General features: G+C 39.6%; 1 protein-coding gene across 6 annotated transcripts in view; it reads right to left on the reverse strand.

The window, feature by feature from the left end:
• The window catches only part of PLEKHA1 (pleckstrin homology domain containing A1), a 37,225-nt gene extending 20,894 nt beyond the window's left edge, over positions 1-16,331 (reverse strand). For 5 of the 6 annotated variants that reach the window (XM_065639345.1, XM_065639342.1, XM_065639347.1 and 2 more), the window contains exons 1-2: positions 16,149-16,331; positions 1,507-1,667 (exon numbers count right to left, since the gene is read on the reverse strand). In XM_065639345.1, coding sequence (XP_065495417.1) covers positions 1,507-1,647 — 141 coding nt within the window. In that variant the 5' untranslated portion in view covers positions 1,648-1,667; positions 16,149-16,331. Of the gene's footprint in view, positions 1-1,506; positions 1,668-15,832; positions 16,036-16,148 lie in introns of those variants that run through there. The other variant, XM_065639344.1, reaches the window with a different exon arrangement.
• Positions 16,332-17,127: the final 796 nt, after the last annotated feature.

Genomic DNA, 17,127 nt, shown 5'->3' on the forward strand with positions numbered 1-17,127 from the left:
GAATGATTTTGATCCCAGCACACAGCAGTTTTACAATCTTTATGGTAGAATAATAACAACATGTGGTTAATGGTGGACTTAAAAAGACTTTCTCTGAAGAGCTGAGCTGATTTTCACAGATACAAACAGCATTTTATCAGCAAAGGGCTCAGGGAAGTTCTGCACACACCACAGACTCATCCTATATGAAGTTTCATCACTTCAAGGATTAAGAACGGTCTCTACACAGCGGATCTATAAAAACTCTGTTGTTCTTCAAAACTAAAGCAGTGGAAGAAAATCGAGAAGCTTCACCTTGTCTCTTGCAAGGCACCCTTTCCTTTCTGCATGAATGGTAGCATTAAAAAAAGTCTAAACTAAAAACTCTAAGAGGTGTGCACTGCAAATATCATTAGTCTTAAAACTTCTAGAAGAATTGCAATTTCTACAGCATTTCAAGTTTTTGCCCACATGCCCTGGTTATACCACAGGAGAAACTGAAAAATAGAATCACTCGTTGACACCAAGGGTTTGAACTGTCTCTTATTTCCAGAAATTTTTTCTTTTTTCTCCTCACTGAGAACTGCTAAATGCTTCAGTCACAAGTCACATTCATTGAGCTGCACATCAGTTACTTTTTTTTTTTTTTGGTTGGTTCCTTTGAACAGTAAAACTTCTGCATTTTAACTCTGGTCTTCCTGGCAGAATGGTACAGGAATATTCTTCCGGTGGACAGCTTTCAGCTGACCTAGATGCAGTGACACCTATGCTAGAAAATACATGGATGCATGCACATTGTAGAAGTAGTTTTTATATAAAAGATGCTGTCCATCATGATGGATACAGGCTTTCCTTGTCCAGATGCTACTCACACTGTATTGAAACTGCAAGCATCATTAGAAATCGCTTTTCAATGACTGATTCTGTTGAGGTAAAGTAATATAACACGGCTAACTGACCCATGCAACGCAAGGAAAACCACACACTTCCACATAAAATTAGAGGTGAGTTAAAAGGCCCATGTAGGGAAACTAGGATGTGATTCAGCTCATCTGGTTGTATTATTCAGCACTACCTGGTGCCTGCAGGAACCTGCACTGCACGCTCAAGGCATTTGATAAAAAATAAATATAGCACATCATGATTCAAAACTAATGACTAATTTGTATGTAGGATCAAATTAAAATTCCCATCTCATCCCTAAATCTCCTGTCTATACATAGATTCCATATGTTGGCAACTAACTGATGTTAAAGTTGTTTTTAATGTTTTACTAGTAAGTGCAATTGGCAATGTTTTAAATAGAAACATGAACTGTAGCTTTTTCTTTAAAATACCATGCATATTAGCAAAGAAGAAACACTGATTTCCAATTATTTCATTTATGTAACTAAATTTTGCCCCCCTAGCTTCCAGGTCCATAAGCTAATATTAAACCAAATTTTTCTTAAGTATATTTGTTCAAAACAAATCCAAAAAAGCAGAAAATTGATAGAAGCCAGAAAACTATTGCCAAGAACATCTCACCTGCGGGTTATCCATGTACCACACCAGACTGTCTTCTCGCGTGTCCAGAATGAAGTACCGCCGCAGAAACTTCCCACTATTCTCATTTTCTTCAATATCTAGGAAACCACAAATGCGATTCTGACGATCCACATAAGGCATTGCTGACCCTGAACATCACACTGCAGAACAAAAAGTATAGAAGTTAAGCGAAGTTCCTTGTTACTAATTTTAAGCCTGCTCTGTGCCTCCCCATGACATTTTCAGCAGTTTCAGCCCGTCACTTAAAGAGGTTTCTAGAGAAGAATAAGCGAAGCGTAGCTGTTTCGCCCACTGCCACTGAATTTTTAGACAGGTCTTTCTTACTACTTTGAAGCACATCCTCAGGATATCTAACCCCCAAGTGCAAAGATACATGAGGTAAAGAGCAGATGAACATTAAGACAAGATTTAACAAGATCACTAAAGAATAATCCAAGGTTGTCCCCCGCGATTTGCACAAAGTTGAGATAAAGCTCAGTTTCCACTTCCTTCTTTGACGTTGCCTTTCATGGTCAAGAAAGGACCTTTGTCAGCATGTCCCACATGATTTTTCATATTTTGCTTAGGCAAATTCAACAAAAAGCCTTTTAGAAATACTGTTCACATTTGTCTTTTCTCCTACAAAAGAACTTCATGTCTAACAGTGTCTCAGAACAGACATCTTTGCATCCTCATGTATTGAACAGTCAAAATGAAGTTGTAATGTACCACAGAGATGTGAACACTTGCTAGCCCAAAACTGAAGTCCTCAGTATCCACATGGTACCAAGTTTGAGCACGGTAGGCTTTCTTTTTTTATTTTGGTGGTGGTTGTATTTCTTTTTCCTTTTTTTTTTCCCCCTTTAAAAAAAATTCTGTACTGCTGAACACCTATTCCCATTTTGCCTGCTTTACCTTGTATGGCTCTATCTTACTGCAGGCTATTGCATCACTTTTTTGCTTCCTTTTTATTTTTTTTGAGCCAGTCATTTTACCTGAAGAGCCAGCCTTGTAAGACTAAAGATAAATCTGCATACTCATCTAAAACCGGCAATAAAGCAACATTTAAATATTATAAAAATCACGTTGACACCAATCTTTCCCAGAGGAGGAACTAAACACTTCAGTTTTCTTTATATTTAGTTACAAAACTCAGAAATACTGCGTATTGAAAATTATTAGTGTTAACATGAGACACAGAAGGTATAAGCACTTCACACTTTTCATTAAGATTTTCCAGCTTTCACTATGTGATATGGAAATTTCTTTTTAATATTTATTGAAATAGTTTACCATTTCCTTGCTTAAAGTTACTTAATCTAAATATAGTTGTATACACACAATGAGACAGACACCTGATAACTCTCTGTATCTAGCTATTGATAACAATATATCATGTTCACTGTGGTTTAAGTACATTTTAAAGTGTTTATTTTGGGTAATCAGATATACAGACAAGCCTATGTTTATTTGAGGGGATCAGATATACAAATATGTAGGTATATGTTTGTATTTGCAGCTGTCCTTGTATATGACTAATTAGAATACTAGCCAAGTTTTGCTTCGACCACTTTGAGAAACAATTTTTAAAAGAATCTATTATCATTATTCTGATATCATTCTAGAAGAATTTCTAGTAAACAGTTTAAAGTCATTTAATTCCATCTGTAAAATAACAAACCTCCTTTGTGCCCAACACCAAACTAACCTCCCGGTGCCAAGTCAAGTCTGATCCGCTAATTCCAGCATCAGGGACCAGATCTAACAAACTCGATTCAGCACTAGTTGCAAAAAGTTGAAGAGACTGAAATATCACAGCGATGGCAGACTATTAAAAATGTTAGCTTATACTAAAAATAAAAACTAAAACGTAAAAAAACCCCCAAACAAAAAAACCAATACAAAACCCCAAACCAATAAAGTATTGAATTCTCAAGTTGATATTCATTTTTGTATCTAACAAAGTTAACGCACTTGTTTGAGATGCAAGACATTTTCCATACAGCTGCAAGGACATTAAGTGGGTACAAGCCTTACATTAAGAGCTTGACCGATTTGTTCTTTCCACCTCCAAAAAGTAAAAGACTCTCCATATTTAAGGTACGCAGTGATGGTTTAAAACTTCAAAGGCACAGGTTTGTTCTTCAATAAACTAGCTAAATTTCCTAAGGTAATCTCTATTTTATTAGTGTGCCCCTCCCAATTTAAATGTCACAGGTCTAAGGCAAGTTCTTTAACCGAATGGTAATTAACAGCAAAAACAAACACTTGAGCACTCTTAAAATAATATCATAATAGTACCAAATATTAATCAGTAATTTACTTGGGATCACTTTACGCCAAAGTAACATCTCACTATAAACACATCTGTAGCTACGGGCAAGCTTAAGGGTAACTATCCTCTAAATTACACCTCTAAGCAACCAGAATGTGGCAATACATTTTCATTTAAATTAATTTTAAAATGTGGCATTCACCAGTATTGTCCTCAATTGGGCCAGGTGGTCCCTCACAAAATATACAGCACTTCCAGGACACAAATTTAGCTTCATAGCAACAGTTTATGAAGGGCAGAAAAGCCTTGTGCCTAAAAAAAGCAAATATTGGTGGCTGGTTTCCTGTTTGAGCAGGTTTAAGCTGAGTTCTCTGCTGATGTCAAGAAAACGAAACGAGGAAAACTTGTTTGTGAAACAAGATACAAATTGATTAAGAATCCCTGAATAAAATCAACCCAACGTTAAAGTACATAAATTTCAAAAAATCTTTATGAAAAACGAAAGGAGGATACACATAATGCTCTATTATAAGCATACAATCAATAATTTAATATTTTAAAAAATATTTCTTGCTGGGCAAAAGACAAAACTCAGAAGCTCTCTCTTATTTGTCAGTATACCAATTTTTACATAAAAAACCCCTAAATTCATACAGGTTTTCTATCTCAAAGTACTGCTACCTCATTTCTAGCCTACAAAATGATACTATTTGCAGTTCCTTTGTCCTCTGATGAAAATATGGGATGAACTATCATTAATTTAAAAACTTAAGTTGTATAACTGCTGTTTTCTTCAGATTAGTTGGAAATTCCTCATGGGTTTACTGACATCTACCAGACTGGTGCTCTTAAAGAGCAAGAAATAAAGTTCTCTGACTTTATTATAAAATAATAAAATCAAATAATGAAATCAAACGCAAAATCATGCAATTGTTTTCCAGTGTTAAAAGTCTGCTTCCATCATATTACACCCTGGCAAGATTCCACTGTAAATTAATACCAATTCTATTCAGCATTCATTAACAAACCACAATTTGTAGCGCACACACACAAAAAATCAATTTGTGCCTTTCTTCTAGTTACTAAAGCAGCTGAACACACATGACAAAACCACCTCTAAGACACCCTTCCTGGCAACTCCAGACAGATCAAAAAAGCAACAAAGACAGAATGACCATGTTACTTCTAAAAATTCTTAATGGAATTGCAGAACTCCAACACTAATTCCTCAGTGTAGGAAATCTGGCTGGAATATCACCAGCCTAACAATTCACCACAACTTCAACTTGAAGTGTCTTCAGAATATGGATCCTGTCTTAAATAGATATGACTTATTTTTAATTAAATTATTGTTTCAGGCAATTATAAAACAAACATCTCCAGATCTGTTTATGTTTTACGGCTCTTATTACATGTCCACTTATTTTCCGCAGCAGGATCTGCGGCACAAAACAGTGTAATAATTCTTCTGCCCACTTTTAGAATCAAATATTATAAAAAGATTGAGTTCTTACAGAGAAAAGCTGAAAGCATCAAACCTGTAACAGATTACACACAACTTCATTTTATTTTGCCTTCCCAGAGCGGAGGTGCAGGGGAGGGAGGAGATGTGGGTCAACGCCATAGTGCTACTTCAGAAAAAAAATCCCTGTGACCCATTTCCTCTTGGTTCTCACCATAATCCACCAAAATCTAAAATCTTTTTGAAAACCCATTTTGTGGAATATTTTGACACTCATATGTAAGAATTCAGAAAACTCTCAGCTCCTTAAAATTCCTTCTTGGAGGGCTGTGTTCTAATCCAAACAGGACACCTCACTTATTTTTGAAGCCTTACATCCCTCTTTCCAGCGGCGGTGTACTAATTTAAGTAGGTACATACCTCATCAGCCCAGCTTCTCTCAGATTTCCCCTCTCGCTGCTCCTTCCTCCTGGGTGTACCACACACCAACATTCCCCAACACTGATATCACAAACTGAAGGCCACCCAACCTCCTGGGCACCACTATAAATAAAAATCACACATCGCCTTCTCCCAGTTAAATGCATGACTGCACAACTAGAACCTGCAGAGCCACACAAGGATCTCGTTTCACCATTTATAACAGACCGCTGAAACTCTCCTACATGAATTTATATTTTATTTCCACACCAGCACCTGCTCCTGAGTTCACCTCCTTTGTAGTTTGGTTGCAGGCTCTCCATCTTCAAGTACAAAGTCTATACAGACTATTGAAGTGGCATGCGAGTAACATTTCTACTGCCCAATCTCTCCTTCGACAGCTAATGCTTGATTTCCACAAGCAGGCACAAACCACAGACCGCTGGCTCTACTAGAGAAAGTGGAACTTTGTATGAATAAAAAGACCACGCAACAGGCTTTGCACTATCCACAGGAAAGCTTAAGAAAAACGGCAAGATGAGCACTGCTCCTTATTACCTTCTAGCTTTATTTTACATGTGTTTTTCTCAAGCTTTGTGTATAATTTTATTATTTTTATTTCTTTAATTCTGGCTAACACTTTACTTGCTGCTCTATTAGCATATGGACACTTTCAGCTTTGAATTTAACTTACCACAGGAGATGACTTTGGAGTCCTTTTTCTCTTAGCTAAGACTAAGAAACATACATTACTACTTATTCACCTCTATGAGAGGATGAGCAACATTCCTAAGAATACACTTGATAAATTTAAAACGATGCTATGAGTCATGCCCAGTCCTCCTCCCCACATCCCTTTTTAAGCTCTACTATTATATTTACACCAGCTCCATCACTGCAAAGGGAAGTTAAGCAGCATCCCTAGTGACCTCCAGCCTTTCCTGCAGTTCCAGGACAGCTTAATTATCGAGCGCTCTCGGCTTTTGCCTAAGCAATTACTATCCTGCCATAAATCAGCTGTTCCCCAGTTGGTCATCTCTTTTACTGGCCATTCACTCCATTTACTGACTCCCAAGGGTGAGGGATGAGTTCAGACTGCCCTGCTTAGACCTTGAAGAACACCGCAAGGAAAGCTTTCCTTCTCGCACACATCTAGGACAATAAAGAAGAGAGGAGGGGGAAGAAAAACCCAACCCTGAGACAACCAGCTCAGAACAGCCTCTGAAAACAAGCCACATAAATCTTCCAGGGCAGTTGTTGTTTCAACCCCTTGAAAACCTTCCAGGAGAAGCACATCACCATATAGATAATTTAAGCCAAGAGACAACATCTCTGCTCATCTTTCACAAATCCCTTAAAGTCACAATTTTGTAAATATCCAAAATAGGACAGAAAAACACTGATCCAGGAGCTGGGGAGATGACTTGGGTACAATTCTGATGACAACCAAAGATAATTTAGGATTGGCTGTCTCAAAATGACATGCTGAGTTTTTCTGCTTCCCAAAGATCCTTCACTGATTCATTTTTGTCCTGGAGCACACAACAGACACTGTATGCCTCTGCTAAACACAGAAAACATGATTTGCTAGAAGCATATGAAACTATTAGCAGCATTTTAACCACATATACAAATGAGAACTGGAAGCCTCCAGGATACGCTGCCCCCTAGATTTAGATTCCTTCTCTAAAGTGGTCAAGAAGACAGACAAAAGCAGCTGCAAAAGGCCAGTATTCACCTGGGTGAGAATTCCTAAGCATAAGTAGTTAATCTTCAAAATTAAAAAGTGTGAAATAAGTACCAGTAGCATTTACCTCTCCCATCCCTGATCACAATATGAGGCGTATGAAACAATACACCCCCCTCCCAGTATCTAATCCAACCGCCAACCAGGCCACAATGTAGAAGAATCATCATTTGTGCTGATGAATCATCTAACAAAACCTCCAGTCTTATCTTGCACTTAAGTCTTAGTCATCCGTCTTCAAAATGCATCTGATCTGCTGTTTTCCAGCAGACTTGTTAAACCAAGATGATCCAGCTGTTCTCTCTTTTCCAGCAGACCTCAGTAAATCAAATAACTACAACTTTATTCCATACTATTTTAATTGTCCCTCCAAATGCACTGAGCTAAAGCAAATAAGAGGAAGCATCTTGTGCAACGAGGCCATTATAAAAGACACTCTTGAAATGTATCTATTAATAACTTCAGTGATAACTAGCTTAAAAAGCAATAAAGTAAAAGAAAGTTAAAGAGTAAAAGAATATGTTCAATAACGCCAAGTTTTTACAACAGTCAGAAGTACAGTTTTCATCACTTCATATTAAGTCCAGGTAATAAAAGTTACTCAAAATGAGATATAACCAGAGATGAGTAGAACAGAGGAAAGCAAAATATAGTTACACTAATTCCCTTTGAGTTCTCTCACACAATCCTCAAAAAAAAATTTAAAAAGCTTATTAATTTCAGTTACAGACTAGTTAAAATGCTTAATAATGAAGGTTCAGAGTTGATTATTATTGACAATTATTTTGAATGTTATTATTACGGGCCTTTTCAAAATTTTAAATAATACGTAAAACTCCAAATATGACAAATTAGGTCCTCGTTCTTGAAAATGTTCACATGCACTAGTCTATAAAAATTGTTCGTTTCATGACAACTAAACCAAATTAAAAATTAAGCAGGGAATAAGGACATTACTTATTAGGATTACTTATTGTTACTCATTAGTTAAAAAAATTGTTTAATTTCAATTACTAGTACCTAGTTGGCCGTTTTTTGAGCCAGTGTTGCCAACTGTCACTCTGAATCCTGGGTCCAAACTCACCAGCACAAACATACATAGACTTTCTTCCCACGAAATACACACACAAAAAAAGAAACCAGCCGGTTAGGAAGCCAACAAGTTGAAAATATCTTCCTCAGTTTTCACAGAGTACTCTTACATTGTTGAAGAAATAACAGCATGCACATAAGAGTGTGTTAATTTTTTTTTAGTACATTCAAAATTCATTTATCTGCCTCACTAGCACCAAAACATTGTGCTGAAAACATTGGGTAGAAGCCAAACAGAGGGAAACTTGAGAGCATTGCGGTAGTAAAAGATTACATTTTACATAGAGATCCAAAGGCAAGTTCCAAATTTAAATGCAAGAATATCACACTCAGACTAATTCCATTAAACTGTACATACTTAAGACACACTAAAGCCAGCTCTGAATAGCTGAACACCTGCAAACTGTGATTTCACATTACAGATGTCTACTAGCAGCACAGCATATTTATTATAGGCCAGCTAAACACAAGTTTAAGACAATATTTAACAATCTGGTTTACAGTGAGCTCAAAACAAAGCAAGCGTATTTTTTAATGCTCACAACCAAACTGTGGAGTCTAACAAGGACTGTAAATAACTGATTTTTGAGTTATTTTAAAGTATCAAATAATGAAAAGAACACTATCAGATGAATATTTAGTTTGACTCTTCTTAAAAACAGAAAAGGATTCAACAAAAACAAAGCACACAAAGTAGCAACTGATTACCAAATTTGATTTTATAGATCTAATCTAGCAAATTCAACACAGAATAAAAAAATGCAATGGTTCATCCACATTAACACTTCGGGATGGAAAAATTGTTGCCATTAAGATCTCACTTCACTGTTATTCTAATACTGTGGGACTTTCCTGTACAGATGATGTTCAGTTCATTGCATAAGCCACCGTGTTGGCCAAAATTCCTGCTACTGTGTGTGATAGCTCCTCCAGAATCTACCTTACTTATCAATCACACTAGTACTACACAAGGATTCCAAGCGATTAGGACTAATCTTGGAGCTCTTCAGTAAGCATAAGGTTAGTCAAAGTCCCTTAGAAAGAACGAGGCTTTGTCTCATGTAAGTGAACCAATATTCATTTACAGAACACAAGCCAACTCCTGTTTACCATGGTGGGAGAAGAAAATTAAGCTCCCATCAAATGGCAAGGTTTTCAAGTCATTACCTCCTCCTTGCCTTTTTTACACTCGTTAAATTAAGAAAATGGAATTCCACGCTGGTATATTTAATAAAAGTCTCACCTGGCACATAGCGAAAATATCTAATATTTTATATTAGACAAGTTTATCCGCTCTGGTAGGTTTTGTAGCACAGTGCCGGCACACTAACACTTCACTTGAAGCACACACTTCACTATAACTTCGTCCAAAATTCATTTCCAGCAGCCTTCCTCCTTGGAAGCAAGCTGTGAGCTCAAGGAATTGTCCTCATGTCAGGTATGGCCCATCCCCTGTCATTGACCTTCTTCCTTACCTCTTATTTGTGCAACGACACAAATACCAGTTTACTGCACAGCTGTTGCTCTGCACTCACGCTGGTGTTTCTCCAAGGGTAAATTATGGAGAATAACAATGCTCCACCTACAGAGTAATCCCAATTCTACCAGGAAGTCATCAGGCTCCTGGCACTTTGCAGGATTGCTGCCTGGCTATAGACAGTGAGGCAGAAATACTCTAAAAGAGAACTGCAAGGCCTGTTTATGTGCAACAACATGCCTGGAAATCCTGGCCTTACCAGAGTAAGCAAGAGACTGGTTTTCAACACACTGTACTACAGCCTTCCCCCAGGAAGGGAACAAATGGAGCTCCCCAAGAAATCCTGCTCCTCCACTGGTAAAATCAGGGCACCAGGACAAATTAGTAAGACAGTATAAATGACAACATCTACGGTGAATTTGATTTAAGGAAAAAAAGGTTAATAGAAAAAACTAAATACAACCAAAGCCTGAAGTCCTGAATAAGCAGGAACACTTCTGAAGCAAGAACATCCTTGAAGCACCACTACCTAACTTCGCAGCACTAGTGCCCGTACAGGCACTGAGTCTACTATAGAAATAACTCAGACGAATTATTACTACAGCCTAAGTTTCCATTTGTTACTATACACCTCCCTAAAGAGTTAACCAATATATTTAACATCATCTTTTGAAGTGCAGTTTTAAGAGGACTGCTTGCTCTTACAACAAACCTGACATGTAACTGTTTTAGCACTTAACAGAAGAAAGCCTAATTAAGTCACTAGTCTGAACAAGTTCAAACAAATTTTCTTGGACATGGGATATAAATGTGGTGGGTACCAAAGCAGCCATGGAGAGCATACACATCAAAACAGTTACATATTAAAACTAATGAATTTATCACCTATCTCTCAGTATAGAGAAACTGCTCCTGGGAGTGTTGACTCTCAACAATGAAAACACATTTGCAAAGCTCATAATTGCTGTCTAGTCTACACTGTCGGTTTATAACAATAACAATACCATCTTATATTTCCACCAGGATTTCAAATCCAAAATGCTTTTAGCTCTATAAAATTACTAAAGGCACTGCTTTTTAGAGGTGGCTGCAAATTCTTTTCCCCCTTGTGGGAGTGGGCAGGTAGAGAAGCTATCTTTTCTCAACCTCTTTCACATGAAAAGTTAATAAATCACACTGAATTTAAGAGATTTTGCCTGTCATGCCACAGAACAAATGAACAAAATTAACAGCTAAAACATTTGGATGTAATGGTTAGATAGAATTAAAAGCATTTTCCAAAGAAAAGAACAGTTGACAGAGGAATGCAGTTTTGCTATTGTTCCCTGTGCGGCAGAATCATAGAAGAGATTTGCCTGGTTCCTTCAAGTATTTTAAGCATTGTTTTTATAGTTTGTTAAACAAACAAAGCAATGCAGCGCTCCTTCAAGTTTTAGGACTTGCCTTCTCTGTTTTTAATTGATCCAAGAGATTTCCAGCCAAAACTTTCCCTCCTCCCCCTGCCTTATTTTTTCTGATTTTACCCTTTCTGCCTGGAGCCTACCCCAGCTTTTACCTTGGCCAGTCTCTCCCACCTCTCCCTCCTTGCACAAAGGAGTTACACACCCCATGTTACTACCGCCCCTGAACACATCAAACCTGACTGACGTACCCTTGTAACACTTCTGTGAGGCTGAGAGCTGCTTCTGCTCCGCAGTTTCACTACGAAAACAGAGGGACAGAGAAGCAGCTTGTCCCAGGCCGCACAGGAAGATTTTGGCAACACACTGAGCTGAACCTGTTTCCCAAATCCCAGAGCAGCAACCTCAGCGTCAAACCACCTTTCTTCTACATAAAATACCTGGAACTATTCAGATTTTCAAGGCACAGGCATATGTTCAAACCTGAAAACTGTTTAAACTGTTGAATGCCACAAATGTCTACCAGACCTGCAACTCCCTACTCGTGCAGATAACATCTGTTAAAAGTGGCTTATACAGTTCTGCATCAGAAAGCTTAATAAGTTCCTTCTCCAAGATTAAAGAAACACCTACACATTCTAGATGCTTCTGCAAGTCCCTGGAGGGAGAAAATGCTGCTTAGTGCTGAGACAATGAACCAAGCTTCCTTCCTCAACAGCAACAAAACCCTGCTGTTTTACCTTGTACTAACAGGAAAGTGTTATTTATAAAACTGAGCCATATACAAATATGTATCTGAATGTTTCTCAAAGTTTGGCTACAGCGTGTATCCAGATGGCCTCAGATTTACAAATTTTCAAAGTCCTAATTTGAGATCGGTGTAAGAATAGAAAAAAAAATTTGAAACAGCTCGGCCATATCTTGCATTCAAATTCATTTCAGTCATTCTGTGCACTGAAGTGTAACCTCAAAACCTGAACTTGAACCATACTTGTTACTCTGACCTCTTCAATGGGTACTTTTTTTAAAGCATCTACATTATTTCCATATGTCAGAAAAGGTCACTAGAATGTTGATATTTATGTTTCTTATTTTATAAAGCACTGAAAGTAACGCTTCTAGAAAGGTCTTGTTGCATTTGGGCTCAAAACCAAAGGAATACATGTAGTGAGTGTTTTATTTTTGTATCATTTGTTTCCTGGTGACATGTACAGCACTTGTTCCGCTTTGTAAAAATGCTTTCTGCTAAATTCAGTTACCTAAATCCCCATATATTGGCACTGAAATGAGTTACTATCCTGTATTTTCATGTAACTAAACAACTGCACAAAGGTTTATTTGGCTCCAAACCCCAGTAAGTATTTTCTAAGAATGTTTCTATTGTTCCTAATTATCAGGGGGGAAAACAATCTTGCAAGAAAGATACACACTCTTGTATCACAAGCCATTGTTTAGACAAACACTGACCTACAGCTGGGTACAAGCAAGTGCACAGCACAGCATGCAAGGAAACTTCTCACTTATAACATGTGCTCACGTCCCAGTGCTGCTGGTTTGCTGCATTTTGAAAGAACTACATTTACCATGATAATTGTCAGCTTAAATTGCCAGGCACATCTAGTAATAAAGACACCGACGGAATTCTAAATCTACTAAAATAGATTAAGAACCTTGCAGGCCTGGCAGTTTGGGCCATGTCCAACACTTCACTGGAGACTGTGTTACAAGTAGAGAGCTGTTCACACTTCAGTGATGTCCTCAAGTTTTTTCTAATCTGTTACAGTCAATAAAAACTGACTTTTGCACTTCCTCTCTTCTACACCAACTCTCTGACATCCAGTCAGCCTTCATTATTTCTGCTGATGCAGCTCCCTTGCCTTCTGAAATACGCCACAGCTACCTGGAAAAACCAAGGCCTTTTCCTGCCTTGAGGTCTTTTCCTCATATATAATACGTCTCTTCCTCATTCCCCATGTGTGTTTCTGTCTTCTGTCATTCAGCTGCTACTCCTGAGGAAGAATAAATGCAGGGGGAGAGGAGGAAAAGCATAAAGATGCTTCTTACTTTCTTCATACACTGGTTCTTCTTTGTCTATTCCCTAATTTATAGAAAAGCATCTGCTTCGCTGAAACATTTAAACACTGCAATATACCTGTCAGAGGCCCACTGTGCATCTTTTTCTTGATTTGCACCCTTGAAACGCATAGCTGTACAATGGAACATAAGGCCAACTGTAGTTAAAAAACACAGAAATGGCTTCAGAAAATATATTTCATCTTTACAATTTACTGATTTTCTACACTAACAAAATAAAATCACGGCATTTAATAACTATGAAAAGCACACGAGAAAATCACACAAAGTTTTACTTTTTATGCAAAGCTGTCTCCAGCAGTCTAGTGTTCAGTAATATCTAGGATACACAAAAACCACCAAGTATTATGTCTTGAATGATCACTTTCTGCAGCGCCAGTGCTTATTTATCCCTACACTAAAAGGTTCTCCTCCAAATATCTGCCAGGCTAAGAATCTCTCTCTACCATGAGGGATTTCAGCCCACTTTTAACACTTACTCATGTGACAAACAGGAAAACGCCACTTCTACACTTCTCTGCTTTACATATCTGACAGTTTTATGTATTGTTACTTGTGTGACACTCTCAAGTAAAAATAACAACTAGAAGTAGGAGACAAGACTGCAGGGACCTAAAAGTCAACTCCACTGTTCCAAATCCACTGTTAAGACTTACTAGAATGCAGCGAGCACCTTGCAAATTTATCCGACATGGAGCTTCACGAGAACAAGTGATAAAACTTAAAGAAGTCTTTTTATATATAATTAGATGTATAGACCTTCTCAGAGACCACTCAATTTACTTGAAAGTTGCACCTGTAACTCTGCTGTGAAATCAACTGACACAGGACTTCATCATACTTCATAACTACTTTCAAATCAGAAGTATTAAAATACTCCATCCTTAAAAGTGCAGCATAGTAAATTCATTAAGACAGAGTAACCCATCATAGAGCAACCAGATAAAGTTGCCATGCACAGCTCCATCTCAGGAAAAATTGTGTTTGTGCTGCATCATAGTGAACATAGCCCAAGTGTAAAAAGGAAGTGGGCACACCAAATTAACAAACAAACAAACCAACCACAAAAAAACCCCACACAAAACCCAAACGAACCCTGCTGGATTCGACAGGGAGAAGCCATTCCTGGCACCTCATGGGCCCAAACTGTGTGATCAAATATGGCTTTGTCTTCCAGTGTTGTGTATGGGGTTGGGTAATGGGAAGAGAAGAGAAAATGTAACTTTACAGACATTACAGCCTCTTTTAGTAAAGCAAGCAATTTGTCAGAAGGCAACAAAAAGCCTGATGCCATTCAGCTTATTACATGCAGGAATGTCTAGTAGTAGTACTACATGTCCATAAAAAGGTGAAGTATGGAGAGATCTAGCTCCTAAGAATCTTAAAAAAAAAAAAAGTAATTCTCCCTCTCAGCTTAAGTAAGGAACACCATTTTGTGCATGCCTAATTCATAATGCTCAGCCTAACAAATTAATAACCATTTCCACATTTGAAGAAAAACTGTATTTTTGCTTCTTTATAAACTACCCTAGTACATTCATTACTGAAAATTAATTTTTTAGAAAAGGCCTCAAAACAGGAACTTGTTCCCCCAATAGAAATTATTGTCCTCTTAATGTTCCTTTGCAAACATTTTATGCAAGAACATAATGCCTTTTATGATGGTTATGCATTAGTTACACCTAAGGGAACTGCACAATACATGAAGCATTTAAACGTGTGTTAAGTTAGCAGCATGACAAACGCCTATCTGGAATTTTCCACGTACTAAAAACTGCAAATATGACAATATTAGTTACCGTTTAACGTTCATTTATAGTCAAGTTATCCACTTAAAGGCACTTGAATCAGCAAATAACCAGCCCAGGTTAGAACTAAGCTCGAATACAACTTGGGGCGCAGGTTTGCATCGCTGGCACAGCCAACAGCTTTCCAAAAAGAGCCTTCTCCAAAACCAGCGCATTTCAAAGCTAAATCACAGAATGTTAGGGATTGGAAGGGACCTCAAAAGATCACCTAGTCCAATCCCCCTGCCGGAGCAGGAACACCTAGATAAGGTTACACAGCTCCACAGAACCACTGTTCGCTGTCCCAGTCACACTGGGCTCTCCTTGAAGCAGCAGCTGGAGGTTTCAGTAGCAAAGGCGAGCCCAGCCCAGCAAGGCCCGGCTTTGGCAGGCGGGTGCTCGGGGAGCCCACACCCTCCCAGGCACCATCACTGCAGAGCTCTGCCCAGATAACATCGCTCCTTCCCGTCGTGCTCAAACAGCGAAGTTGAGAGAAGAGTGGAAAAGAAAAAAAATATAATAATAAAATTAGAAAAAAAAAAAAATTACGGGTAATGAGATCATCCTCTTACCTGTGGGGGTGTGACGGAGCCCTGACTGCTTTACCAGGGCAATTACGCCCGGGAGGTGACACACGGGGGGAGCCCCCACGCCAAGGCGGCGGCTTCCCGGGAAAAACGACGGCAAAGGAGCGGGGAAAGGCGCGGAGCGGCTGCGGTTACACAAAGGCAGAGGCGCCAGGGCTCAGGACAGCGCCCTGCCCCGCCAAACACCGGGCCGGCACGGAAGGAAGAGCATCAACCAGGCGTCCGTGCTGCGCCGGGGCGGCCCCGCTGCCTCAGCCCCCGGCCCCGCCTCAGCGCCCCCGCCCCGGCCCGCCACACTTACTGGAGTTCAGGGCAGTCCGGGAGCCCCCGTGAGGAGAGCCGGGACCCGCCGCCTCCTGCCGCGCTCCCCTCCCGGCCCGGCCGGGCTCGGCGCTGCGGGCGACCCTTTCCCGTCCCGCCCGCTGCTCCCTCCGAGGAAACTCCGCCGCCTCCCGCCGCCACCGACCGCGGCGACACCGCCGAGGCCCCCGCCCCGCCGTGCGCATGCGCCGCGGCACCGCCTGCCGGGCGGGCCAGGGCGCCGCGACGCCTTCTGGGATATGTAGTGCGGCGGGGCGCCGCAATGCATGACGGGAGTTGTAGTCCGGGCCGTGGCGGGCCTGGGGTTGACAAGGGAAAAAGTCACCTCGCGGCCCTCACACCAGTACATGTCACACAGTTTTCGTATTAAATGTAGCGCAGAGGGTGCAGCTAAAAGGAATTAGCGGTTTGGGCGTGTGGAGGTTCTTTCCCCCACACTCCTCACAGGCTCAGGTGCTGCCTCGGACCGTCCTGAAGCCTCCGGTCACTGTGGTTCTAATGGTGATTCCCAGTAATGATATTTAACCGATTTTAACAGTAGTTCTCTTCTAAGCATATACTATATTTACACAAAAATGCTTAGTGTTTTCCAAAATAATAATACAGATTTTTTTTTTTTTTTTCTAGCTTAAAACTGTGATACCCCTAAAAATAGAAATCGTTTGAACTCCGCCGCTGCGTGTGGATAACGTCTTTGTTTTGAGCTGGCATTTAACAGCCGTACTCAAGGGCGAAACAAAGCTGTGACGGGAGCACAACGACAATAAGGCTGCGGTCAGCACACACAATGCTGCGCCATCCCCATGGCAACTTTTTCCTCCCAAACCCCAGCCCGGCCGCAGCTGCACCGGCCAGAACCTTTTCAATCCGGGCTCCATCCACAATTATTCATTTTTTTTTTTTTAAATGATTTTCACTTAACAGTTGTTTTACTGAAGTCAATGTAAGACAATTAACAG

This window comes from Caloenas nicobarica, chromosome 7, assembly GCF_036013445.1.
Source record: "Caloenas nicobarica isolate bCalNic1 chromosome 7, bCalNic1.hap1, whole genome shotgun sequence".
Taxonomy (NCBI): domain Eukaryota; kingdom Metazoa; phylum Chordata; class Aves; order Columbiformes; family Columbidae; genus Caloenas; species Caloenas nicobarica.